We start from the raw sequence: 26,892 nt of genomic DNA, 5'->3' as shown, positions 1-26,892 counted from the left end.
TGGATTTAAATCCTAGAGGAGCTTCTTTCTCTATGTGACGTTGGGCAAGTTTACAAATGAAGAAACGGAGACTCAGTGACGTTAAGTGACAATAACAATGGTATTCTACACCACAGAGCTGTTATGAGAACTAAATATGTTAATACATGTAAAAAGGTTTAGAACAGTAAACCTAATTAGTTTAACTAAAAAAAATTAAGAGCTACTTAAAAAATATATTTGTAAAGGCTAGTGAGAATTTTTAAATTACATTTAATACATTAGAGAATGAAGGCTTATCAGATTGTCCAGAATTATATAATATTTAGTGAATGGTCCTATATTAAAATCCGCGAGTCAGAACTAAAATTCTTTTTTTCCCCCCCAGGAGTCACTTTTTTTTTTCAGACCAGCCAAGACTACACGCATGTGTGTGCATACAAAAAATAAAGATAAAAGATAAGAAACCTTTCTTTAAAATGCTTGAAATTTCTTTAAAATTAAGAAACAAAATTTTAAACCCAATCGAAATAATTTGATCAGGTTGGCCAAATTAGTGCCAATTCCAACTTTAAGATTCTTCCTGCAAAGACAGAGAGATTTGTTTCCCTGGGCTAAAAAAGTTAATTTTACTTAATCCTCTGAACTTTAGTATTTATACTTAAGACTTTCCTACATGTCTGCTTCCATTTAAAATAATAAACACCAATAAGCACTTTTCCACATACCCCATAATGATCACCTTAGCTAAGATCAGAATCCTGATCAAACAATATTAGAGAGCTTCTAAGGTTCTAACTATTTAAACAATGTAATTTTCACATTAGAGAAATCAGTACTAGCAAGGTTAAGTGAGGTATTTTAGGTCATGTAGCTGGAAAAATAATACCGGACAATTTTCAGATCCCCTCATAAACACTGGCCTTAAGATTCAATTCCCAATGCTGCTAACTAAACTCAACAAGAGATAAGAGTGCAAACAAACAAAACAAAGATAATCATCCTCGGCAGCAAAAACATCCTTTCATAAATGCCATGTCTTTACTTCCCATTTTTTAGAGTCAGCCAACACTATGAGGTCAGAGAGTTTCTGAAAGCAAATAATCAAATGTTTTTGTTGATACATGTAAAGGATTTAGCAGAGTGCCTGGCACAGAGTTAACATATAAAACCTATAAAGGACCATTTTGTATAACTCTAATTTGGCAGAAGTCATCATATGGGGTCAGCTACCATGGGGCAAATTGGGCTAAAATGGATTGAAGCAGAAGGCTAAAGCAAGTCTTTCTTTTTTCGTCTTTTCCCATTCCATTTTTTTCTCCTTTTTCTCTCTTCATTGGTGTATAATTAAATACTTTATTTCTGATAATAACTTTATTTCTGTAGCAAGATATTTCTTGTATATGACAAGGCTTCTATTCTGTCAAAGCAGTTTCTAAACTTTATGTTAAAGAATAACTAAACTAGCAAATCAGTAGAAAAGCATTCCTTCAAAACAAGAATAGATTATTCATATTTAGTCTATCTACTAAATATGCCATATTATGACTATGATTATGATTTTGGCCACGCCGCGAGGCTTGTGGGATCTTAGTTCCCCTACCAGGGATCGAACCTGGGCCCCAGCACTGAAAGCGCCAAGTCCTAACCACTGGACCCAGGGAATTCCCAAGCCACATTATTTAATACTCAATGAAGACTGACAATTTTACTGGTCATTTATTTCACTCAGTATCCAGATATCTGCTCAACTATTATCTCCTCAAAAGGGATTTTCCTAATGTCTCCACATAAAATATCTTCTTTTTCCCCCACCAAACTCTATCTCTTTACCCTGCTTTGTACTCTATCATAGCACTTAAAATTGGTTATTTTAAAATGCTGTTTTGCTTTCTAAAATTAAAATTCTCAAATAATAATAGTGGTGAAAACTGTCAAAGTTCATAGTATTAAGTGTTCTTTTATGGAATATCTTATTTAATTCTTCTCTAAAGCACATGTTATTGTTATTTCCATTTAACTAATGAGGAAATTAAGGCTTAGAAACGTTAAATAACCTAAAATCCTAAGACTTAAAAAAAACAGCTCACAGTCACAGAAACAGTGGAACAAGTCAGAATTTGGAACCGTGGTCTATCTGACTACAGAGGTCAAGTTCTGAATAACTATTCTATGTTGCTTCTTAAATTGATTTACCCGATTGAAAATAAGACTTGGTATTTGTATTATATTATACTACATTTGTAATTAAGGACTCAAGTGTTCTGAAATAAGAAAATTCCCATAGAGCATATTAAACAAGATTAGAATTTACAATAGGTATCTGATTAATAATATTTCAGCGTGAAAGCTTATTTGGCAAGTGGCTGTTAGCCACCATTCACTGTGAAAAATATTACTTTAGAAAATCAATGAATATACTAGACTATATGTAGAAACAAAACTTAACATTTGTGAGATAAATGAAAATGTCTAGTTAAAAATATTAGCAGGTGAAAAGTTTCATATATGGATTGCTTGCGGTTACTGTCCTTTCTCTCCACTTCCCACTTTGCTAAACTTCATTTTACTATAGGCTCCCTACATGATAGAATAGGCTTTAATTTCCTGGGAATTGTCCTTGGTTCTGAACCAAGTCATTTATTACTGATATCAGAAGGCTTTGCTCCAAATGCCCTGCTCATCTGCAGTGTAATTCAGACTGTAATTTCACAGGCTGCTGCCTCACCTGTAGGGGTGCCATCTGGAAGAGAATTATACCCAATACTTCTCCCATGATGCTCATGGGGCACTTTTCTTCCCAAATTGACATTCACTTTTTAAAATTAAAATTTGCATTTACACTTCAAAAATTAGTAACTACCAAAGGAACACACTGGATCAAATCTGGAACTAGAAGAACCATTAACATTATTCACTGAAATAGGAACCTTATTTTAAAATGCCTGCTCATGGTATCTTCTTGGAATAGATAAATTAATGATAAAAGAAACTTGTGATATCTTCAGAATAAGGTGGTTCTCTTGACTAACTTTTTTTTCAGTTCAAATAACTGAATTACTGACACACGCTTAGGCAGAATTAACTATTTTAAAAAGTGAGGAAAGGGGAAGGCAACAATAAAATGACGAGTTTATGTGTAGAAAGTCTAGTGACAAACAGTCAATAATCTGGATTTATTTAAAGATAAAAAATAAAGATTTATTTTAAAATATTTAAAGATTACTTCCAACAAATAAATAAACCTGTGAAATCTAATCTCGAATTCTTAAGTACATTCCTGAAGCATAATAAATATTTGATGACTTCTTTTTCAATACTTCTCTCAATTCTATAAGATTTACTATAGATAGAATTTTATCCAATGTGACTGGGACTAGTAGTCAGTTAACTGAAAACAACATGTTTTAAGTAAAAACATACAAATGTAGATTTGTTTACCAATATTACCAATATCCACTTGCCAAGTGGAGAATCCTTCAATCCTATAATTCCCACCCTCATTCCTAAGTCCTTCACAATTGTTTTAGTGCTTTATTTTACAACAATTTTTTTCTTACAATATTGTTCCATAGTTTATGTTAATATTAACTGATTTTTCATAAATAAGTAGGCAAACAAATACAGTAAGCTCTTGGTAAACAATACAATCCAACTGATAGGAGCAGAAGAGGAGCGGCACACTAAAGGTACCTCATTAGCCTAAGTGTTCAGGTAGCCATAGGAATCTAGCAGGTGTTATACAAAAAGAATGCAAAGCATCATTAATTTGGTGAATTAAACGCAGGTTGGTTAGGAAGCTTCAATTGTACATGCATGTGACAAAGTATACTGTCATGATGTCACCTTTTAAGGAAAAACTTCCTTGATGCCTCAGACTAGGTCAGGTGGCCTGTATAATAACATCTAAGTTGAGGTAAGAGTTATTATCAATGCATAGAAATGAGAACTCTAAAACAGGGTTTCTTAACCTTGGCACTACCAACATTTTGGGCCAGATAATACTTCCTTGTAGGGGCTGTTCTGTCCACTGTAGGGTATTTAAGCAGCACTCTCCTCCAGTCCCTATCTCTCCTGAACTGTTGTAACCTAACATGTTTCCAAGACATTTCCCATTACCCATATATCCCAGCGGGGGCAAAATCAGACATGCTCCCTCCACTGCTGAGAATCACTGCTCTAGAGATATAACAAAAATAATTAGATAAGCATTTTCTTCTCATCTACAGTGCTCTCTGCTAGAAATGTACCAAACTGAAGATTTTACAGGATGTGCCCGATCTTGTCTGATCTTAGGAGATTTAAAGGATGTAAAAGAACCTCTATTTACTTCACTGTTACATTTATAATAGCCTTAGACATTGAACATCTAAAGTGAAAGTTTTTTCAGTGATTCCCAAGCCTGTGATTTGACTCTTTCACCTTAAAATGTGCTAATACTAACCATTTTATTTATCAAAAATATGATAAGGAAGTTACATGAGAATTTTAAAGTAATTATGTAAAATACTTTTGGGTAAGATACTTTCCTTACTGATAACTCTACAGTAACCGAGACAGATTACATTACACTCACACACCTGGAAAAATGCAAGGCGGCCGATGATATCAAGCAACAAGAATATCTGTATCCTTTGCACTCATTTGCCATAAAATGGGTAAAAAAATAATGCTTTGAACATGAACACACAGACATCTTTGTTCAATGTTTTATGTATTTGGTTAAGATAAATTTCTTAAAGCAGAATTTCTGGATTAAAGGATATGCACATTTAAAATTTTGATCTGTGTCATAAAACTGCCCCATAGAAAGACTACGACAATTTTTACTACCAGAACTACATGAGTGTACTAAAAACTTAAATGTAAATGGGGAAGGTATGAAGTTTTATATACACACACACACACACACACATCTCCATCTTCTGGGCGGGGGGAAGTACTAACCATAAAGAAAAAGACTAATAAATTTGACTACGTTAAAATTTAGAATCTCTGCTCATCAAAAGACATCAGAAGAATAAAAAATAAGTCATAGAGTTTGGAAAGATAACACACACATTTCCATCTCCAGCAAGGAACAGTAATCAACAAGAAAAACGCGGGCAACCCGAAAGAAAAATGGGCTAAAAAAATTATATACAGTTACAAGCCAGGAAATCACCAATAACCATATGCAGAGATGCTGAACTTCATTAGTAATTCAAACACAATGAGACTACCAAATGACTACCAGATTGGCAATAATTAAAAAGTCATGCAGTATCCAGTGTGGCAAATCTATGGGGCAATGAGGTAAAAATACTTTGATCCATCCCTTCTTCCCTTCCTATTCTTTTTATTTTTTGAAGTATAGTTGATTTATACAAAGTGGTGTTAGTTTCAGGTGCACAGCAAAGTGATTCAGTTATACATACATACATGTATATTTTTTTCAGATTCTTTTCCATTATAAGTCATTAGAAGATATTGAATACAGTTCCCTGTGTAAACAGTAGGTCCCTGTTATATACATATTTATATTATATATAGTAGTGTGTATATGTTAATCCCAAACTCCCAATTTATCACCCCTCCTTCCCCTTTGCTAACCATAAATTTGTTTTCTATGCCTGTGAGTCTGTTTCAATTTTGTAAATAAGTTCATTTGTATCTTTTTTTTAGATTCCACATATAAGTGATATCATGATGTTTGTCTTTCTCTTACGTGAGTTAATATAATCTCTAGGTCCATCTATGTTGCTGCAAATGGCATTATTTCATTCTTTTGTATGACTAATATTCCATTGTATATATATGCTACATCTTCTTTATCCATTCATCTATCAATGGACTTTTAGGTTGCTTCCATGTCTTGGCTATTATAAATAGTGATGCTATGAACACTTCGGTACATGTATCTTTTCGAATTAATTTTCTCCAGATATACACCCAGGAGTGGAATTGCTAGATCATATGGCAACTCTATTTTTATTTTTTAAGGAACCTTCATTCTGTTCTCCACAGTGGCTGCACCAATTTACATCCTCACCAACAGCATAGGAGGATTCCTTTTTCTCCACACCCTCTCCAGCATTTATTATTTGTAGACTTTTTGATGATGGCCATTCTGATCGGTGTGAGGTGATACCTCACTGTAGTTTTGATTTGCATTTCTCAAATAATTAGCACTATTGAGTACTTTTTCATGTGCCTGTTGGCCATCTGCATGTCTTCTTTGGGGAAAGATACATCTGTATTTCTAAAACAATACTCCAATCCTGCACAGTGATTGAAAAAAATCATTAATTATAACTGGAAATTCTACTCTTAAAAATACAACTAAATTACTTGCTAGCACGTTTATCGATGAGAATTAATTAAGTTATATGTAACATGGTGGTCCTATAAAACTCGTAAATTATAGATGTTTGAGGCTACAGGAAAGATGAACTCTACTAACAGTATGATTCAGGGCTTAAAGAACAAGATCTCATTCCGTTTCCTGCACCAATGCATTTTAGGAGCTCCTGATACTCTAAGTACAACATATACGCCAGAAGAAAAAAAAGAACATCTAGTTAGATGCGTCAGTAAGCTGGCTTTCACCTTGAGAGCCATTTGCTAAAGCTAGTAAATAAACCTGGAAAAACTAGAGATAAAAGCCATGGTCCAGCCAAAGTGAGGAATATAAGACCCAAATAACAAAACAGAGACAACCAAATATATCTACAGAGTAAATGTAAATTTAAAATCTCACCTGCTGCCACCCTGCTCCCTCCCCGACAACCCAGTTTAGAACCTTGGTGCTGGGTGGTCAAACACATACTCCCCCCCCACCCCACCCACGCCTCCAATAATTCTTAACATAAGCCAGTCCTCATGCAAATATACACCCCTAATTTACAATGTCTAGGTGGCAGGAAAAACCTCAGCAATTTAAAAGTGATTCTGCAACATACTCTGTTGTTAAGACCGTGAAAAAACAGGTATTCTCATACTACTGTTGGTAAGAAAGCAGAATGGTAAGGTAAGTGCTGAGGAGAATTTGGCAAAAACTGTTAAGATTGCATATGCATATGAATTAACCTTTTGACCCATCAATCCCACTTCCAGGAAAATGAAAAGAAATATGTACAAGAATGTTCAACACAGTATTAGTTGTAACAGCAAAAGAATGACAGATATTTAAATGAGAGTTATATACATTATATTTATCTGTACAATGGAGTATTATATAGCCATAGAAAGGAATGAGGTGTATCTCTCTATAATGATACAGAGTGATGGCCAAGATATAATTTTAAATTTAAAAAGCAAAGCACAGAACAATGCATAGAGTATGTTAACTCTGCATAACACAAGGGTGAAAATATAAATATATACATATCTAATATCTTTTTAATAAACCAAAGGCTAAAAAAAAAAAAAGTTATCTATTCACTAAGGGACAAAAGGAATGGAACCACATAAATTTTTTTGTAATTAAAACAAAATTAAACTAAAAAAGGAAAAAGAAGCAATTCCCCCAAATTGAAGAAAAAGGAAACAAATAACTCTGATTGTATGTCAAGTTGGTTACATAACCAGAGGAAAATAATTAATTCAAGTAACTTTGAAACACAGTATTTAGACTGTGTATCTCCATGAGATATATTCTAGGACAAAAGAAAATATAGAGGGATCATAAACTGCATTAGAAATCTTATTGTTAGTAGTAAAATTGATATAAAAAATTTGAAACTATTATAGGTAAACTATTATATGATAAAGTAAATAAACAATTATTATTTTAAGAATCAAGATTTTCTGCATAGAAGAAAAGAGATACAGTACAAAATTAAAGACCCTAAGTAAAAATTCTATAATCTTAAATTGGAAATATCAGTGTAAACTCATGGTTTTTTTTTAATATTAAAAAAAATAGCGGGCTTCCCTGGTGGCGCAGTGGTTGAGAATCTGCTTGCTAATGCAGGGGACACGGGTTCAAGCCCTGGTCTGGGAAGATCCCACATGCCGCGGAGCAACTAGGCCCGTGAGCCGCAACTACTGAGCCTGCGCGTCTGGGGCCCGTGCTCCGCAACAAGAGAGGCCGCGACAGTGAGAGGCCCATGCACCGCGATGAAGAGCGGCCCCCGCTCGCCGCAACTAGAGAAAGCCCTAGCACAGAAACGAAGACCCAACATAGCAATCAATCAATCAATAAATCTTTAAAAAAAAAATAGTTATACCTATCCACTAAGAACATACAACCAATGGCAGTCCAGTAGCAATGAGCACTCCTAGAACCCAGACTGATCTCTATATATACCGTTTTCCAATGAAAGAACCAGGATTCTTTGATTCCATGTTTAGGCAGTATAAAATGACTGTAAAATATCTTATAGTACCAGAAAGTATAATCTGAAACATAAACATATTTTGTTTTTCATTATTATATTGAAGACAACTAGGAATTGTTAAAGGGATATAAGAGGAAAGTTCAAATGTCATTAGCTAAAAATAGGCCAATTCGAACACCAAAAATAGTAATTACAATGGTTCAAAACACATCAAATATGTTAAAAATCCATGAGTTCATAATGACACTAAGAACAAACCAAAAAAATCCCTTTAGAAAATGCTAGAGAAACAGTTCATTATTCTGAAAATGGTAAGCAGAAAATATCTGGCATTTATCCCCTTTTTCCTATATAAACTATAGTTCATAACCAAATGTTTGATGAGAGAGTACTTACAGAATAACTTCACCTAACAAATAAAGAATAAATGATATAATTAGAATATCACAATTTTACACCTTCTAATGAAATAATGAATCTAAGAAATCATTTTCAATGAATTCTAAAATCCTGAAGTCAAAGGCTGATAGGGAACTTTATAATAAGTAGATTAGGCTGACAACTCCAAAAGCAATGATCAATCTCAATGTAAGAGACAGCCAAACACTAAGAGTCCCCCGACTCAATACAATAGAAACTAATCACCACCATCACACATGAAGTGTTCCGGGGGGGAAAACCCCTTGAATTTGTTAATCCTCTATTTCTTGACCTTGTATTTCAAGTTTACAAGAAATACAAGGGATAGAAAAACACATTAAATGACACCATGAGGATGTAATCATCAAAATCCAGAATGTGGAAAATTCTACAGGACAAATGGCCCAGTTTCTTCAAAGAATTGCATGATAAAAAAAAAAGAGGAAGGTGAACCTATAGATTAAGAGATTTTAGATACCAATATTTTGATACCAAGAGCATGATGCATAAAAATAAAAACATAATTTGTACTTCATCAATATTAAAAACTTTTGCTCTGCAAAAGGCTCTGTTAAGAGGACTAGTTACAAAGTGGGAGAAAATATTTGCAAACTACATATCCGATAAAGAACTAGTAAAAAGAACTATCAAACTCAACACTGAAAAAATGATCCAATTAGAAAATGAACAAAAGACAGAAACACACAATTCACTGAAGAGGAGATACAGACAGCAAATAAATATATGAATAGATGTTTCACATCATAAGCCATTAGAGAAATGCAAATTAAAAGCACAATGAGATATAACTACACATCAGAGTGGCTTAAATAAAAAAAATAGTGACAATAGGAAATGTTGGCAAGGATGTGGCAAAACTGGATCACTTATATGTTGCTAGTAGGAATATAAAATAGTACAGCCCCTCTGGAAAATAATTTGACAGTTTCTTATAGAACTAAACATACAATTATACTACATGATTAGCAATTATACTACTGGGCACTTCTCTGAAAGAAATGAAAACTTATGTTCACACAAAAATCTATACACAAATGTTCATAAAGCTTTATTTGTTACAGCCCCAAACTACTGGATGTCTTTCAAAAGACAAATGGTTAAACCAACTGTGGTACATCCACACCATAGAATAATACTCAGAAATAAGGACCAGACTATTGACACGAGTCGTAATTTGGATGAATTTTCAGTGAATTATGCTAAGTGAAAAAAGCCAGTCCCAAAAGGTCAGATACTGTATGATTCCATTTACACAGCATTCTTTTTTTTTTTTTTTTGATGTGGACCATTTTTAAAGTCTTTATTGAATTTGTTACAATATTGCTTCTGTTTTATGTTTTGGTGTTTTGGCTGCCCAAGGCATGTGGGATCTTAGCTCCCCAACCAGGGATCCAACCCCCAACCCCCACCCCCTGCACCGGAAGGTGAAGGCTTAACCCCTGGGACACCAGGGAAGTCTCCTACACAGCATTCTTGAAAAGACAAAATGACAGAAATTGAGAAAAGATCAGTGTTTACCACAGGCCAAGGCTGGGATTGGACAAGGACAATAGGAGGGCTCCTTGTAGTGAGGGAACTGTTCTGTATCTCAATGGTATCAATATCAGTATCCTGGTTGTGCCACTGCATGATAGTTTTTCAAGATGTTATCATTGACAGAAACTGGGTAAAACGTACAGGGAATCTCTGTGTAATTTTTTATAATTGTATGTGATAATCTACAATTATCTCAAAACCAAAAGCTTAATTAAAGATTTATGAAACAAATTAATCAAATGCAGTTATGTGGACATAACGCAGACCCTGATTCAAATCAAATGTAAATAAAAGTAAAATAAAATTCATGAAACAATTAGGGAAATGTGAACACAGACTAGATAGTAAGGAATTTTTAAATATAATACAGAATTGTGACTACATCAATAATTTTGTTTGGCTTAACAATGGTATAATGAATGTACATTTTTAAAAGTCCTTATCAGTAAGAGAGAGCAAAAAAATAGTGTGGAGACAGATAAAACAAAAATGGCAAAGTGGTGATAAATGTTAAGTTGGGTGATGGGTTCATGAGGCTCAATGAAACATTCATTCTATATTTTTTACATTGAAAAATTTCCCTAGTAAATTGTTTACCCAGGCATCCTTCAAAGGATTTTCCACAGATAAAGTTCCTTGGAAAATACACAGCACAACATCAAATAGTACTGAACACTCAAATAAATAAGAACCAAACACCATGAGTGAGGGCCAATAGAAACAAAAGTTGCAAAGCAGACCTGCAAAAATGACAGATATTGTAATTAAAAAAACAAAATATAAACTAAGAATGTTCATGATTCATGACATTAAAAGAGAGTTGAAGATAATAATAACAAGCAAAGTTTTAGAAGAACAAAAGAATATTTAAAAAAATAAAATAAAACCCAAACAATCCAATTAAAAATGGGCAGAAGACTTGAATAGACATTTTTCCAAAGAAGACATACAGATGACTAACAGGCACATGAAAAGATGTTCCATATCACTAATTATTAGAGAAATGCGAATTAAAACCACAATGAGAATCGCTGACACCTGTCAGAATGGCCATCATTAAAAAGTCTACAAATAACAAATGCTGGAGAGGATGCAGAGGAAAGCAAACCCTCATACACTGTTGGCAGGAATGTAAACTGATGCAGCCACTATGGAAAACAGTATGGAGGTTCCTTAAAAAACTAAAAATAGAACTACCATATGATCCAGCAATTCCATTCCTGGGTATATATCCAGAAAAAACAAAAACACTAATTCAAAAAGATACATGCACCCCAACGTTCACAGCAGCACTATTTACAATAGTCAAGACAAGGAAACAACCCAAGTTCCCATCACCAGATGACTAGCTTAAGAAGATGTGATACACACACACACACACACACACACACACACACACACAGAGAGAAGTATTACTCAGCCATGAAAAGTAATGAAATACTGCCATTTGCAGCAATGTGGATGGACCTAGAGAATTTTATGCTTGGTGAAATAAATCAGGCAGAGAAAGACAAATACTATATATCATTTATATGTGGAATCTAAAAAATAACACAAATGAATGTATATGCAAAACAGAAACAGACTCACAGATATAGGAAACATTACCAAAGGGGAGAGGGAAAGGGGAAGGGACAAATTAGGAGTATGGGATTAACAGATACAAACTACCATGTATAAAATAGATAAGCAACAAGGATATGTTACATAGCACATGAATTATACCCATTATCCTGTAATAACCTATAACGGAATATAATCTGCAAAAATCCTGAATCACTATGCTGTACACCTGAAACTAACACAATATTGTAAGTCAACTATACTTCAATTGAAAAAAAAAACCTAGAAGTAAAAAAAAAAGGAAAATAAAAAACAATGGATATGTTTAACAGATTAAAAGTAACTTCAGAAAGAATTGGTGGACTGAACTGAAAAAATTATCCAGAATGCAGTCCAGAAAGCCAAAACATTAGAAAATATGAAAAGGTGAGGAGGCATGGAAGATGCAGAAGTCTAATAAATATACAATGGTAACTCTAGAAAGATTTATTAAACAAGATACAAAAAACTCAAACCATAAAGAAGTTTGATAAATTTGATACACAAAAATTAAGAATGTCTATTCATCAAATCATATCAAAAAAATAGTGAACTGACAAGCCACACACTGCCAACAAACATAATTGATAGAGAATAATGTATCTGTCAAGACAAGCTGGGTTACCCTGCATTAACAAACAACATCCAAATAATCACCTAAAACAAAAAAAGATTTATTTCTGGTATTACAGGTTGACAAGAAGCACTGCTTATTATAATCACTCAGGGAGTCAGGCAAGTCATAGGGCCACATCTAACTTCAAAGGAGACAGAAAGATAAATTCTCCTATGTGCCCAGAAACAAGGAGAAGCAAAAGATATGAGAATAGCCCTAGTAACAGATTGGTAACTAGAATAAATAAGAAACTCTTTCAGAAAAATAATAAAAAGACAAAAATCCCAAATACAATGATAAGCAAAATAAATGAACAGAAATTTCATAAAAAACAATGCCAAAATGAGCTGTAAGCTCATTTAAAACTGTTAGTTCTTAAACATTTATATAACTGCACTCTAGAATTTCCCTCCCAAATTACATAAAGAAATGAGCAAAAATTAGCAATTAAAACCAGTCAATAGGGCTTCCCTGGTGGCGCAGTGGTTGAGAATCTGCCTGCCAATGCAGGGGACACGGGTTCGAGCCCTGGTCTGGGAAGATCCCACATGCCGCGGAGCAACTAGGCCTGTGAGCCACAACTACTGAGCCTGCGTGTCTGGAGCCTGTGCTCCGCAACAAGAGAGGCCGCGACAGTGAAAGACCCGCGCACCGCGATAAAGAGTGACCCCCGCTTGCCGCAATTAGAGAAAGCCCTCGCACAGAAACGAAAACCCAACGCAGCCAAAAATAAATAAATAAATTAAAAAAAAAAAAATCCAGTCAATAATACTGTTTATCTTGAGAACATGTATGCAATGGGTTGTATGTGCTTGGTTATATAAAAGGGTGAGATTTCTTTCTGTCTTTGTAATCTCTTAGTGGATTGCCAGTGATGCATATCATATTCTGGTTTAATGTTTATTTAATAAAATAAAATTTAAAATTGTGTTCCTTCTCTTTTAAAAAATATAGTCACAACAGAACTGAACCAGAAAAGAGAAAATAACAGAAAAACTGACCTCCATAATAAGAAAAAAAAAAACATAAAATGTATATTCTTCAGGGGTTTTGTGGTTCTGCAATAAGAGGGTCCCTTACAGCACTTAGTTAGCCTTAACACAAGAAAAAGTGCCAGTGCCTTTTTTTTTTTTTAAATAGATTTTTTTTTTTAATTAATTAATTTATTTTTAGCTGTGTTGGGTTTTCGTTTCTGTGCGAGGGCTTTCTCTAGTTGCGGCGAGTGGGGGCCACTCTTCATCGCGGTGCGCGGGCCTCTCACTATCGCGGCCTCTCTTGTTGCGGAGCACAGGCTCCAGACGCGCAGGCTCAGTAGTTGTGGCTCACGGGCCCAGTTGCTCCGCGGCATGTGGGATCTTCCCAGACCAGGGCTCGAACCCGTGTCCCCTGTATTGGCAGGCAGATTCTCAACCACTGCGCCACCAGGGAAGCCCGCCAGTGCCTTTTTTAATGGTAGACTAATTCTAAAATATGACAGTAGTTGGGTTTTTCTTTTAATAACAGCATTTCAGAAAAAAGTAACACTTAGAACTATTTTTAAAAATCACTTAAATCAGTACTCAGAAATATAAGCCTCAAATGCAAAATATTAGAAAATGAAAATCTGAAAATCAATGATCTAATAAGCTTCGATTTCAAGAAGCTAGAATAAAAGCAGCAAGTCAAACTAAAAGAGTAGAGGGAAATAATAAAGTCAGAAATAAATAACAGAAAACAAATGTATGATAGAAAAAAATCAACAAAGCCAAAATTTGGGGTCTTTGAAAAGCGTATTAAATGATAAACCCTTAGCAAAACTGATCAAGACAAATCACATGTAATTTCTTAATGATCCAGGAATTTCATTAAGGGAACAGATTAAGCCTCTGGTTTATTCTTCCTTTTACTGGACAGAAGCACAAATTAATAAAAACAAGGTTGAAGACTGAATTCATGAAAAGGTCAGTTAACCTCACATTCATTCAACTTCAAAGCTATAGTCCTGACTTTAAATTGGGTATCTCCAAATAAATATTCTAGTATTAAAAAGGGATAGAGGAAAGAGAGTGAAAATGGAGCCAACCAAATCAATGTATACCCACTACTGAAAAATTTACTCAAAACAAGTAATGTATTGAGAGGTCAAGAAAGTCGTTACTAAGAACAGATCAACATTTAATGTAACTAACTCCAGCTAAAATTTTCATTTCACCTAAATAAATAATTACTTCAGAGTCCTGTCACCTAAATTTTGCCAATTTGGAGGATCTATTAAAGATAGTATGAAAGATCTATGCTAAAAGGGAGGAAAAACTAAGAGGACAGTTATCTCCATCAAGTCCTTTAAATCAGTTTCAAAAAACAGTGTAAGTCATGGCTTCTTAAACTTGGCCCTTAAAGTACTTCTAATGGTTAAAGAGAATGAATTGGAATTCCCAAGGAATTAGGGAGTACCTTACTAAAATCAGCTCTGCAAGGGCTCAAAAAAGTAAGGCGGCAGGTGTTTTACTTTAAAAATCTGTAAGAATTTTGCATTCCACTCCATAAAAATACTAATAATGCCCCCCTTGAATCTTCACACAGATATAACTTGTTATTTCTCAAACACATGATTGGGGGTTCTCTAAATCCAGGTTGTGGAGCACTGGAGCAGGTATTATTTATTACAAATTGGTGGCATTCATATGATTACTCAAGGCTTGTGAATCAAATATCTGTCCTAAGATAATTCTTAAGTAGAACCACTTCATACTAATTATTATAGTAATTATGAATGAGAAAACTGACTTACATGAAACAATCTGAGTTTGTAATGAATGCCCATCTCTCTGCGAATGCAAACTTTTAAAATTTAGCTTACTTTCACTACCAGGTAGAGGTAAACAGTTTTACTGAAAAAAAATTTTTTTAATTGCTATACAATTTTGAGTTTGAAATAAAAATTAACAAATATTTCATGTTCTCTGGCTAATATAGTGAAAAGTTTTTGTAAGGACAGTTGATACATATTCCTGAATAACTTATGCCCTTTATCTTCATAATTAGAATAATTTACAACTCATTGAGCAAACATTAAGCACAACTAGAATGCAACATGGAATTACGGAGAGCCAAAAAGCAAATAAATCCAATTGAATCAATCACATATGATGCACTGAATATCTTGGCAAATGCAACTTCCAGAAATTTGATGAAAGAGATATAAAACATCCAAAATATTGTTTCAAAAGCAAAAACTTACCCACAACATATAACTGGTTCAACATAAACAACCTTCCTTAAGGGACTAAACATTTTCACTTAAATTTGGTCTCAAGCACAGAAAAAAAAATAGCATATATTTGAATATGATACATATTACTACACTTTTCTAATGTACCTGCAATACAAAATAGCCTGAGATCCACTTAAACAATTTCTCAAAGGGTTAAATTTTCCCTACAGCTACTAAGATCCCACTATTACAAAACGGTCTCCTCTCTAGAGTAAGAAATAAAATGGCTGCAGAGTGTGATGTGAATTTTAATTTAAACAAATATTAACATTGAATAAAGGAGAGGCTAGGAAGTGGTTAAGAGTGCAGCTAAGAACAAATGTAAAGACTATAAAACTGAAATAATTATACATAAGAGGCTTTTTTTTTTTGATAAATTTATTTGTTTTTATTTATTTTATTTTTGGCTGCGTTGGGTCTTTGTTGCTGTGCGCGGGTTTTCTCTAGCTGCAGCGAGCGGGGGCTACTCTTCATTGCGGTGCACGGGCTTCTCATTGTGGTGGCTCCTCTTGTTGGAGAGCATGGGCTCTACGCGCGTGGGCTTCAGTAGTTGTGGCACACGGGCTTAGTTGTTCAACGGCATGTGGCATCTTCCTGGACCAGGGCTCAAACCCGTGTTCCCTGCATTAGCAGGCAGATTCTTAACCACTGCGCCACCCAAGGGAAGCCCAAGAGGCCTATTCTTAATTACATTTTTACTGTCTTTGTTTTTGTTTTATTCTTAATTCAGATGTCAGCACATCTGTGAAAAAATTATGCTTATAAACCACAATTTTCCTTTCAGTGTTCAAATACAGTAACTATCTCTCTGTTAATATTTAGAGTACTCAAAAAATTCCTACTGAATATGCATTTTATATTTTATGTAAAATAATTAGGTATTATCAATACTACCTAAAATTTGTTTACAGAGCAGCAAACTGAGACTTTTTCTTGAAACATACATATAATACATTTTAATTCATATGAAGAAAAATATCAAAAATATTCCCAACCCCAATAATCCACATCCATCAGCTGATTATCATACTTCTTTGCACTCATTATAGGCAGAGTCAATTAGTAAATGCTAGCCATGGAAACAGAGGACCTTCTGCTCTTACAAAGGGCTGATAAGCCAAGGCAGAAGCCCCAAGAATGTTCTTCCCTCAAGTATTAATATTCTTTACTTCACGTATATTATCATTCCCAACTTTTATTTATTGAATAACCTACTCAAGCAGCTCATGCACTAGTTACACAGTGCTTAAAAGTTGGCATAACTTTCAAAACTGAATGGCTAATTACTGAGGTCTTATTATGTGCCAGAATGTTTTATGACATTTACATGTATTAATTGCATTTAATCCTCACAAAAACCCTGTGAAGTGGGTACTACTGTTATCATCATTTTATAGAAAAGGAAACTGACTCACAGAGAGGTTCAGTAACATGCCCAAGGTAACAAACCTAGGTGCGGCAAAATAGGGCCAAGAATTCAGGTGGTCTGACTCTGGAGCAATATTCTTAACTCTGTCACATGCTACATCCTTGTCTTCCTGTGATGTACAGAAAATTATAAATAAGATCGTGTCTGTGGCCTGTGAGTTTCTATCTGGGAAAGTTCTCTTATGATGTATATTCCCCCATCATTTACTAATGCTGATCCCTTTTACAGAATATGACCACACCAAGTAAATCCTGGTTCCCAGTCTTAAGAGAATCGAAAAAGGTACATGAACAATTAATTCTAATACACTGTACAAGTGTATAATAGAAGCTTAAACTAAACTACAAAAGAAAGGAGAAAAGAGATTTTACATGTGATCAAGGGGCTAAAAGGGAAAGTTGCATAAGGGAGGAGATGTCTGAGATGAGTCTTCCAGAACTACTAGCAGTTTGCCAGACAGGGAAGGTAAAACACATTAAAAGAAATAAGGCAGTTTGCTAACACATATTTTGCTCTCACTAATCATCAGTATCCTCCATTAAGGGGCAAACTATTTCTGCCAAAAACACACTAATAATAACGCGACTTTAGACATAGAAACAAAAGACTTTAAAACAACAGTAATCTTTGTCATCAAAGGAACATTTTTTACAGTGAATTTTACGTAACACTGTATTTTTGATTTTTAACCTTTGTTATTTTTTACTATTTTTAAACAAAGATTTATTATTTATTTATTTTATTTTATTTTTGGCTGTGTTGGGTCTTAGTTGCGGCACGCGGGATCTTTCGTTGCGGTGTGCGGGCTTCTCTCTAGTTGTGGCGTGCGGGTTTTCTCTTCTCTAGTTGTGGCGCACAGGCTCCAGAGCATGTGGGCTCTGTAGTTGTGGCACAAGGGCTCCAGGGCACGTGGGCTCTGTAGTTTGAGGCACACAGACTCTCTAGTTGAGGCACATGAGCTCAGTAGTTGTGGCATGCAGGCTTAGTTGCCCCGCGGCATGTGGGATCTCAGTTCCCTGACCAGGGATCGAACCCGTGTCCCCGGCATTGAAAGGCGGACTCTTTACCACTGGACCACCAGGAAAGTCCCTATTATTGATTATTATTTATTGATTTTAAAAAATATACCAGGGCTTCCCTGGTGGTGCAGTGGTTGAGAGTCTGCCTGCCGGTGCAGGGGACACGGGTTCGAGCCCTGGTCTGGGAGGATCCCACATGCCGCGGAGCGACTAGGCCCGTGAGCCACAATTACTGAGGCTGCGCGTCTGGAGCCTGTGCTCCACAACAAAGAGAGGCCGCGATAGTGAGAGGCCCGCGCACCGCAATGATGAGTGGCCCCCGCTTGCCGCAACTGGAGAAAGCCCTCGCACAGAAACTAAGACCCAACACAGCCATAAATAAATAAATAAATAAATAAATAAAAATTAAAAAAAAAAAAATATATATATATATACCAAAAATCTGGCAGTAAAAAGATGTCTTTTTCTCTGATGGACCAACAGAAAAATAAGAAAAGCAAGAAAAAAAATGGCAAGAGGTATAGAGTTGAGGTAAAGTTACATCTTTATGTCTTACATTTCCTTATCTTGAACCACTGGACATAAGAGATTATGTCTACTTTTAAGTAGACAAAACAGTACATACTAGAAATGTACAGTTTTATTTCGCTTAAAATTTTCAGAGTAATAAATATAAAAGAGGAAAAATAGAAGAGTTTAAAAAAATCCTTAAATTCAGGTCATAAGCATATTTCTTGTTATGGACAGGAAAGGCCACCTGATCCTCGTGGCAGTTGGCTGAAATGGCATGGTTTCACTGCCAGACCAAACTAAAAACAACAAAGACATTTCAACATGCACCAGTTGAAAATATGACCTATGACAGGCTTCATGGCCCAGTTTCTGGACTGTTGATAAACCAAATCACAAGTCATGTTTCTAAGTGATAAAAGCTATAAAATCCTGAAAAGCTATTTACAAACAATAAAGAATATTAAATATGAACAAAGAATACCCCATCATCGTGGGTGTGGGCCTGTGCATGCATGCACTATACAGACACACTTGTGTTGGTGAAAATGGGATGGGAAAGGTGACAAAATTTTAGGTCACTTCTGTGAAGAGCAAGCCTAGACAGAAAAATTACAAGGGACTTTAGACAACCTGAATGTATATTATAAGTGATCATGACAATGTAAATTCACCTAATGTGTAATTTTCCTGATGGTCCTGATGACAGAAAATAACATGTCCAAACAAGAATCACCTCTGGCAGTTGTATCATGCAATGCCAGGATCTTATCTATTTGTAAGGAGGTCATGCTGAAAACTTAGATGGAAAACAGCAATATCAAATGAGTCAATCTGGCTTTACTGGCTAACAGGACAAGAATTAGGGATGCTTACTTTGAACAGTTTTATTAGGTGATCAGAAATGGGAAGTCATAAAGAATGGCTCTGTTGGTACAGTAAAATGTAAAAAATGAGAACAGATACTCATAGGCATGAAATCCTATAGAAATTAAACTCTTTTTATTTAAATTATAACAATTTTATCAAATAGAAATTTCATTCAATGAAAATGTAAAATTAAATGCAAACTTAAATGTAGAAATGCATAAATCTAAGAGACAAGTGATAGTTTATTAAATTGACATGCTAACAGCAATGACTTGGCTTTTAAAATTACATTCTTATCTAAGAACACCTTCCAAAATAAAAGCAAAGTTCATGAACAGCTGTAGACAAAAAACATATCTAGATTAAGCCATGGATCAGTTAGTGGACCACTGTAGAAGAAAGCAGATGTACGTCTCTGCAATATATGATGCCTACACATTGCTATACCGGATTACACGTCCATTAAACATCTGTGTTCAATACTGCAGGGTGTTTTCTTTTTTTGGCCCTTCCTTGTGGAAAATACTTTTAAAAAGAGAAAAAAAGTCTATGCTATAGCTTAAACTTGGATTATTCTAGATTTTTGCATCCTGACTGATGTAAAAAAAAAAAATCAAAGACAGAGGATTCTATGCAAGGTATTTTAATTTTAAATGCTGCTTCATGAAAATGTGGCTTTAAAATAAATTTAGAATAGTCAGTTATTTGCCACTTGCCCATTGTTTAAGCCAAAGTAGGAATATCTGAAAAAATCTTGCATATATTTTAGGAAGCATACCTTCTCCTTGTTTAATTATGTAATTAGAATTTTCCAGCTTCTCAGCTCAGAAATCCGAGTAGAAGTACCAAAGTTAGGAGGGGACTTACTTATAGAAGATACTATAAATGATACTGCCAAGCCACAAAGAAGACTGGGTAACTGCCATAAATTACAGTGTCTAATGCTCCACCTAACACATTAAACACAATCTGCTAGACTCCAACCTCACTGATGCTTACAAGGAAAGGCAGATAGTAAGATAATGCAAACTCTTAAGTTATACCTTTGTGAAGAGGAAGAAAGAAAGTTCTTAGTTACCACTTCCTGGACACACGTATTTGTTTCCCTTACTGAAGAGTTTCTGAAAGCACCTTGGTTCCAAACAACTGACCCCTTTCATCTCAGGTTCCAGTGACTCAGTACTGTTTGTGTGACATTGCCTTCCCGATAAAGGCAGAGATCATGCCTGACTAATCCTCCAAAATGAAAGGTGTCCTTTATATCAATTAGAGTCTAACTACAAGAGTTAGAGAAACAAAATGAAAAAGCACTGCTACAAGAGCCCAGGGCTAGGGTCGCACAGTGGATGCTGGAATTATGACAAGTGGGAACTGGAGCCCCAAAAGAAACAGCTTCTGTCAGCAACACCACTAGAGACAAAAGAGAAGTAAAGAAATGCCCTGTCTTCTCCCTTCCATAAATCTCCCATTAGTGTTTCCCATTAGGTTCCCCAAACCCAATAGAAGTCGGCTGCCACAGGAGCCTAGGAAAAGCCACCTGCAGCGGTAGCCCTTCTCCATCAGACAGAAGAAAGCAGAAGGGTGTCAAATGGATCTGAGGGCAAAATAAGCCCAAGACCAGCATACCTTCCAGTAAAGTTCACATCATAACTGTAACAATCTCATAAATTCACTCAACCTAGCCAAGTTATCATTTGTTATTATACCAACTGGCTCTAAGATTTCAACTGCATATTAATATTTCTAGACTACATTTCAAGTTCTGAAATGAAAATTCCTAGAACAGAACTACCCAGAAGGATAATTCTGCTAGGCAGGGCAAGAACTACCCAGCTAGTTAACTGAGGTGACAGGAAGTTTAGTGAAGTCTATCTTTTAGTTTGCTTCTAGTAATTCGGGGTAATTTTAAAGATGCATTTTCCAAGAAAAATAAAATGGTCCCTAGAGAAATGAGGATTATGTCAGCCAACATTTAGTATAAACTACTTAAAGTTGTTGCCAAGCAGATGCCTCAAATGTACTTTCTCCAAAACACCTTTTTGTAGTCTTTAAAAAGATGCTGAATTTTCAATTATACTAACTAAATTCATTCCTTCTCACTCAATTCATAAGGGAAATCAGAGTGCTGATACAAATTATTTGGTATAAGAAGAATAATGATATTGTGATCAAGAATTGTTAAAAGCCAAGTCTAGCACGAAAAAATCAACACACTGTTTCACATGCAAAAGAGTAACTGCCAACAACAGTGACTGTCACTGGCTCTAAATTAAAACGACTACATTAAAAACTGAACATTTCAAAAGCTCCCTGAAATCAGTGCAATTTTGCTAGAATTATTATTTTCTATGTTTATTCAAAATTTATAGAAAATTATAAAGCAAAACTCATTCTTTTCAAGAAGTTTTGATAAATTCATTTAATGAAAATACATGTTATCAAATACTTTTTTAAAGAAAAAGCTTAACAACTTCCAAATGGTTAAAAAAAGAATCCTTCATATATCTGGAAATAATATATACTTGTCTTAATTGAAGTGGCGTATCAGTGAGTTAAATCAGTTGACAATACCATTAATTTTACTTTACAGACTCTTTAAAATAAATAGTCTTGATTTGTGGTTTCAAAAGCAAATTATAAAGCTATATATTGTACCTTAATTTTATTATCTTAATAATGCCAATAAATTCTATTTTATGTGATAAAGGACACTGATTACATGACCTAACAGATCAGAAAGACAGGATATTAAGTATGACAACAACAGTGGCAACATCACATTATTCTGACATAAACAGTCTTAGCAAATCCTTAACTAGTCCTTGTAAGCTTTTAGGAAAACATGTTTAGGTCTCTACAAATCTAGAAAGTAGAAAAATAATAATTCTTTATTATGACTTTAAAAGTAAAAAGGCTAATTTACTCTCTTCTTTAAAAAATTATAAAATGGCCAGTAAATAACTGCCATTTCAGAATAAACTACCGTAAAAAGACTGTAGCTGTTTTTAAAATAATGCTACCATTCTGCCATTTATCAAATATAATTAAATGCAGAAAACCTGCTACTTTATTCATTGCCTTTTTTAAAAATTAATAAAAGTAGTTTTCTCTGCAAACACTTACCATCCACTCGGATATAATAACATCCACTTTTTCTACAGGAAGACGAACTTCTTCGATTTTTCCTTTAATTAGCGTAATAGTATCTTCAAGTTTATTTAGTCTGAAAATTGTCATAATGAATTAAATTAGTATGTTAAACAGATTCTGAAAACTAGTCAAATTACATAATTTCTTGGCAACCATTCATTTTAGTTTATGGAACCCAAAGGTATGTTTTTTCAAAGTTTATTTATTCTCTGGGCACTGTAATTGCTTTTTGGTCACATCATGAACCCCCCAGAATGTTTCTGGTTAATACAATAATACAACTAAACCAGCATTTAAAACTACAGCATGAAAAGAAACCCAAATTCTATTAAAAATACATGTCAATAAAGTTAATGGGTCTTTTTTTTTTTTTTTTTTAAAGGGAGAGGTGGAGACAGACAGACCAGACAACAAAAGTATATTTTAAAGGGAAGTAGTGTGTCACAGTGGAGAGACAGTTAGGGCCAGAAGCTCTTACACTGATTTCCAGGTCCTCTAGCACGTTTCAGCTAAGTGATCTTCACCAAATTATGTAACAATCTCACTGAGCCTGTGTGTTCATGTGTAAAACAGAAAGATGATACCTTCCCTAACTACTTCACAGTCTATTATGAGGATGAAATATTTGTGAAAGCTATGTACACATCCTCAAGCACTATATAATGGTAACGTATTATCATGAATAACAAAATACTGTATGTTGTGTAAAACTTGAAATTCTCCTCCCATCATAAATAATTTGACCTTGTCCAATACCATTCATTAGATATGTTTACATGCTTGATCACAAGATTAGCACATATTTTTCACCCCCTCCTTTTGCAGTTTCAAATAAACAACAGAGTTAAAGAGATAATTCCAAAAAGCTAAAAGCAAGCTACTAAGCTTGTATCTAGTTAAATAAATTCACAACCTTCAAAGGATGTACATCTGAATTATAAAGGATTTCTTCTGCTAACAAAGGAGGGATTTTTCCCCCAAAATTTCATTGAGGTATTATATACATAAGATTAAATGCATTTTAAGGGTAAATTTTGTTGAATTTAAAAAAAACAGATATACTTGGGTGACCACCACCATCACTATCAATATATAGACATTTCTATTTTCTTACAAAGATTCATTAGTGCTCCTTCCAGAAAATCCTCCCATCCACAGGCAACCACTGATTTCTTTCTTTTACTACATATTAAAATTTGTATTTTGGGGACTTCCCTGGTGGCGCAGTGGTTAAGAATCTGCCTGCCAATGCAGGGGACATGGGTTTGAGCACTGGTCTGGGAAGATCCCACATGCCGCAGAGCAACTAAGCCTGTGTACCACGACTACTGAGACTGAGCTCTAGAGCCTGCAAGCCACAACTACTGAAGCCCGCGTGCCTAGAGCCCATGCTCCACAACAAGAGAAGCCACCTCAGTGAGAAGCCCACGCACCGCAACAAAGAGTAGCCCCCGCTCGCCTCAACTAGAGAAAGCCCGCATGCAGCAACGAAGGCCCAATGCAGCCATAAATAAATAAATTTATTTTTTTTAAAAAGTTTGTATTTTGTAGAGTTTTACATAAACGGAATCATACTGAATGTACCTCTTTGTGTCTGGTTTCTTTCAAAAAGCATACTTTTTAGATTCATGCATATCTTTCTGTATATCAGTAGTTCCATTCCCAGGTATTGTTGAGTAGTATTCCACTGTATGAATAAAACACTTTTGTTCACCCACACACCTGGGGATGGGATTCTGGATTATTCCAGCTTTGTACTATAATGAATAAAGCTGCTATTAACATTTATGTACAAGAACTGCTCTGTTAAATGGAAGTGATAGAACTTTTTAGGAAACTGCGATTTTGTTTTACAAAGTTCATATACAATTTTACATTCCCACAAGCAATATATGAGCATTCCTTTTTTTTAAAATTTTTTAATTTAATTTTATTTATTTTTTTATACAGCAGGTTCTTATTAGTCATCCATTTTATACACATCGGTGTGTACCTGTCAATCCCAATCGCCCAATTCATCACACCACCACCCCCACCCCCCGCGGCTTTCCCCCCTTGGTGTCCATATGTTTGTTCTCTACATCTGTGTCTCAATTTCTGCCCTGCAGACTGGTTCATCTGTACCATTTTTCTAGGTTCCACATACATGCGTTAATATACAATATTTGTTTTTCTCTTTCTGACTTACTTCACTCTGTATGACAGTCTCTAGATCTATCCACGTCTCAACAAATGACCCAATTTCGTTCCTTTTTATGGCTGAGTAATATTGCATTGTATATATGTACCACATCTTCTTTATCCATTCGTCTGTCGATGGGCATTTAGGTTGCTTGCATGACCTGACTATTGTAAATAGTGCTGCAATGAACATTGGGGTGTATGTGTCTTTTTGAATTATGGTTTTCTCTATAGCTTCACAACCTAGTCATCTTAGTATTGCTGATCTTTTAAATTTTAACTGTGTGTTAAGATCTCATCATGGTTAAAAGTTACATTTTCCTAATGACCAAGTATTTTTTCCATATGCTTACTGGCCATATTCCCCTATCATCTTTTGTTCAAATTTTTTGCCCATTTAAAAAATTGGCTCAGTTCTATTCTTATTATTGAATTTTAAGAGTTCTTTACATCTCTGGATAAAAACCCTGACGGACTTAAGTACAGTGAATATTTTCTGCCATCCTGTGGCTTTTTCATTTTTTTAATGATATGTTTTGAAGAGCTAAAGTTTTTAATTTTGATAAAAACCAATTTATCACATTTTTCTTTTGTGGTTCATGCTTTTGGTGACATATCTAAGAAATCTTTGCCTATATCAAATATTTTCACCTATGTTTTCTTCTAAATTTTTTTTAGTTTCCGTTTTGAGTTATTTTTTCCAATATAGCATCATGATCATTTTTTTCATATATAATGAAAAAACTTTGTTGGAAAAACTATCACAAGTGATAGTTTCAACTTTGTTGAAGAAAAAGTATTACCAATCCATGGAATTACTTCAGAATCTTTGTCAAAAATCAATTAAACATAATGTATAAGTTTATTTCTGGACTTCCAATTCTGCCCCAAGATTTAGACGCATATCCTTATGCTAATACAACAGTTGCTTGATTTTTATAGCTTTAAATCAAGTCATGAAGTCTGACAGTGTATGTCCTTTAACTTTATTCTTCTTTTAAAATTCTTTTGGATATTCTAGGTCATTTGTGTTTTCCATATGAATTTTAGGATCAGCTCTCAGACAATATGTAAACAAAACAGCATTTCTATGTCCCAATAGGAAGTAATGAGAAAAGAGAAGGACATATCTGGGTGAGTGAATACAAAGGATCAGACTGTCAAATCTGACTCACATAAGCCAGAGATTTTACCCAGTGTCAGGCTTCACAAATAATTTCAAAAATACGGGCAATTAAGAGGTCCAGACTAATCAGGGAGAAGTCTGGGACATGAAAAGCAACTTCTTTATTCTTCCCTTCCCTGTATTAGACATGCACACTCTGGCCTAAAGTAGACAGGCCTCGAAGTAAGTTGCATAGGTTATTAACTTCCACAGTAAGGAGTCCTGCCCTATGTACCAGATTGCTCCCTGCTTTTTCTGAGTCTCTTGATTGCCTGTATCATTGAAATTATTAATAAAGCTTAATAATGGATAATCTCTCTGGGTAATCCTGGGTAATCAGGTTTCTGTGTGTCTGATTTGAAAATATTTTATCTCAGAGTAGTGCTGTGAGGAGGACTCTCATACAGATCCATGAATCAAAAAAGCTGAGGCACTTTTTAGCCAGAAAAAGAAGGAGACTGAAAAATAAGAGGAGGATCTAATCCTGGGATGGTTGCCTACTCATCCTTGGTATGAAGTGGCAAAACTGAGATTCAGAGAAAGTAGCTACTGGCCTGATAGGCAGCAGCAGGCAGAGAGGAAGATAGTAAAAAAAATACACTATCTGGCTGTTACTAGCATTTCTGAAAAAATGCCAGTCTTTTCAGAGAAGAGATGATGGCAAGAGAAAGGACTAGAAGAACAGTTTTTCCTCTCACTGGAAGGCCTTCTTATGCTTATATGGCTGCCTGGGAAGATGAAGTATCCACTAAGAAAGTAATGAACTTAAAGCTTGGGGTTACCCCAAAGACGATACAAACGGAGGAGGACACGGTCAGAG

General features: G+C 34.9%; 1 protein-coding gene across 2 annotated transcripts in view; it reads right to left on the bottom strand.

Moving 5' to 3' along the window:
* PRMT3 (protein arginine methyltransferase 3) overlaps window positions 1-26,892 on the bottom strand; it is a 138,237-nt gene that overhangs the window by 60,290 nt on the left and 51,055 nt on the right. For both annotated transcript variants that reach the window (XM_061203143.1, XM_061203142.1), the window contains exon 10: window positions 22,700-22,799. In XM_061203143.1, coding sequence (XP_061059126.1) covers window positions 22,700-22,799 — 100 coding nt within the window. The remainder of the gene's footprint in view (window positions 1-22,699; window positions 22,800-26,892) is intronic.

This window comes from Eubalaena glacialis, chromosome 10 (assembly GCF_028564815.1).
Source record: "Eubalaena glacialis isolate mEubGla1 chromosome 10, mEubGla1.1.hap2.+ XY, whole genome shotgun sequence".
NCBI lineage: Eukaryota > Metazoa > Chordata > Mammalia > Artiodactyla > Balaenidae > Eubalaena > Eubalaena glacialis.
Note: the sequence above shows the minus strand (reverse complement) of the source record. Positions and strands in the feature narration are given on the sequence as shown.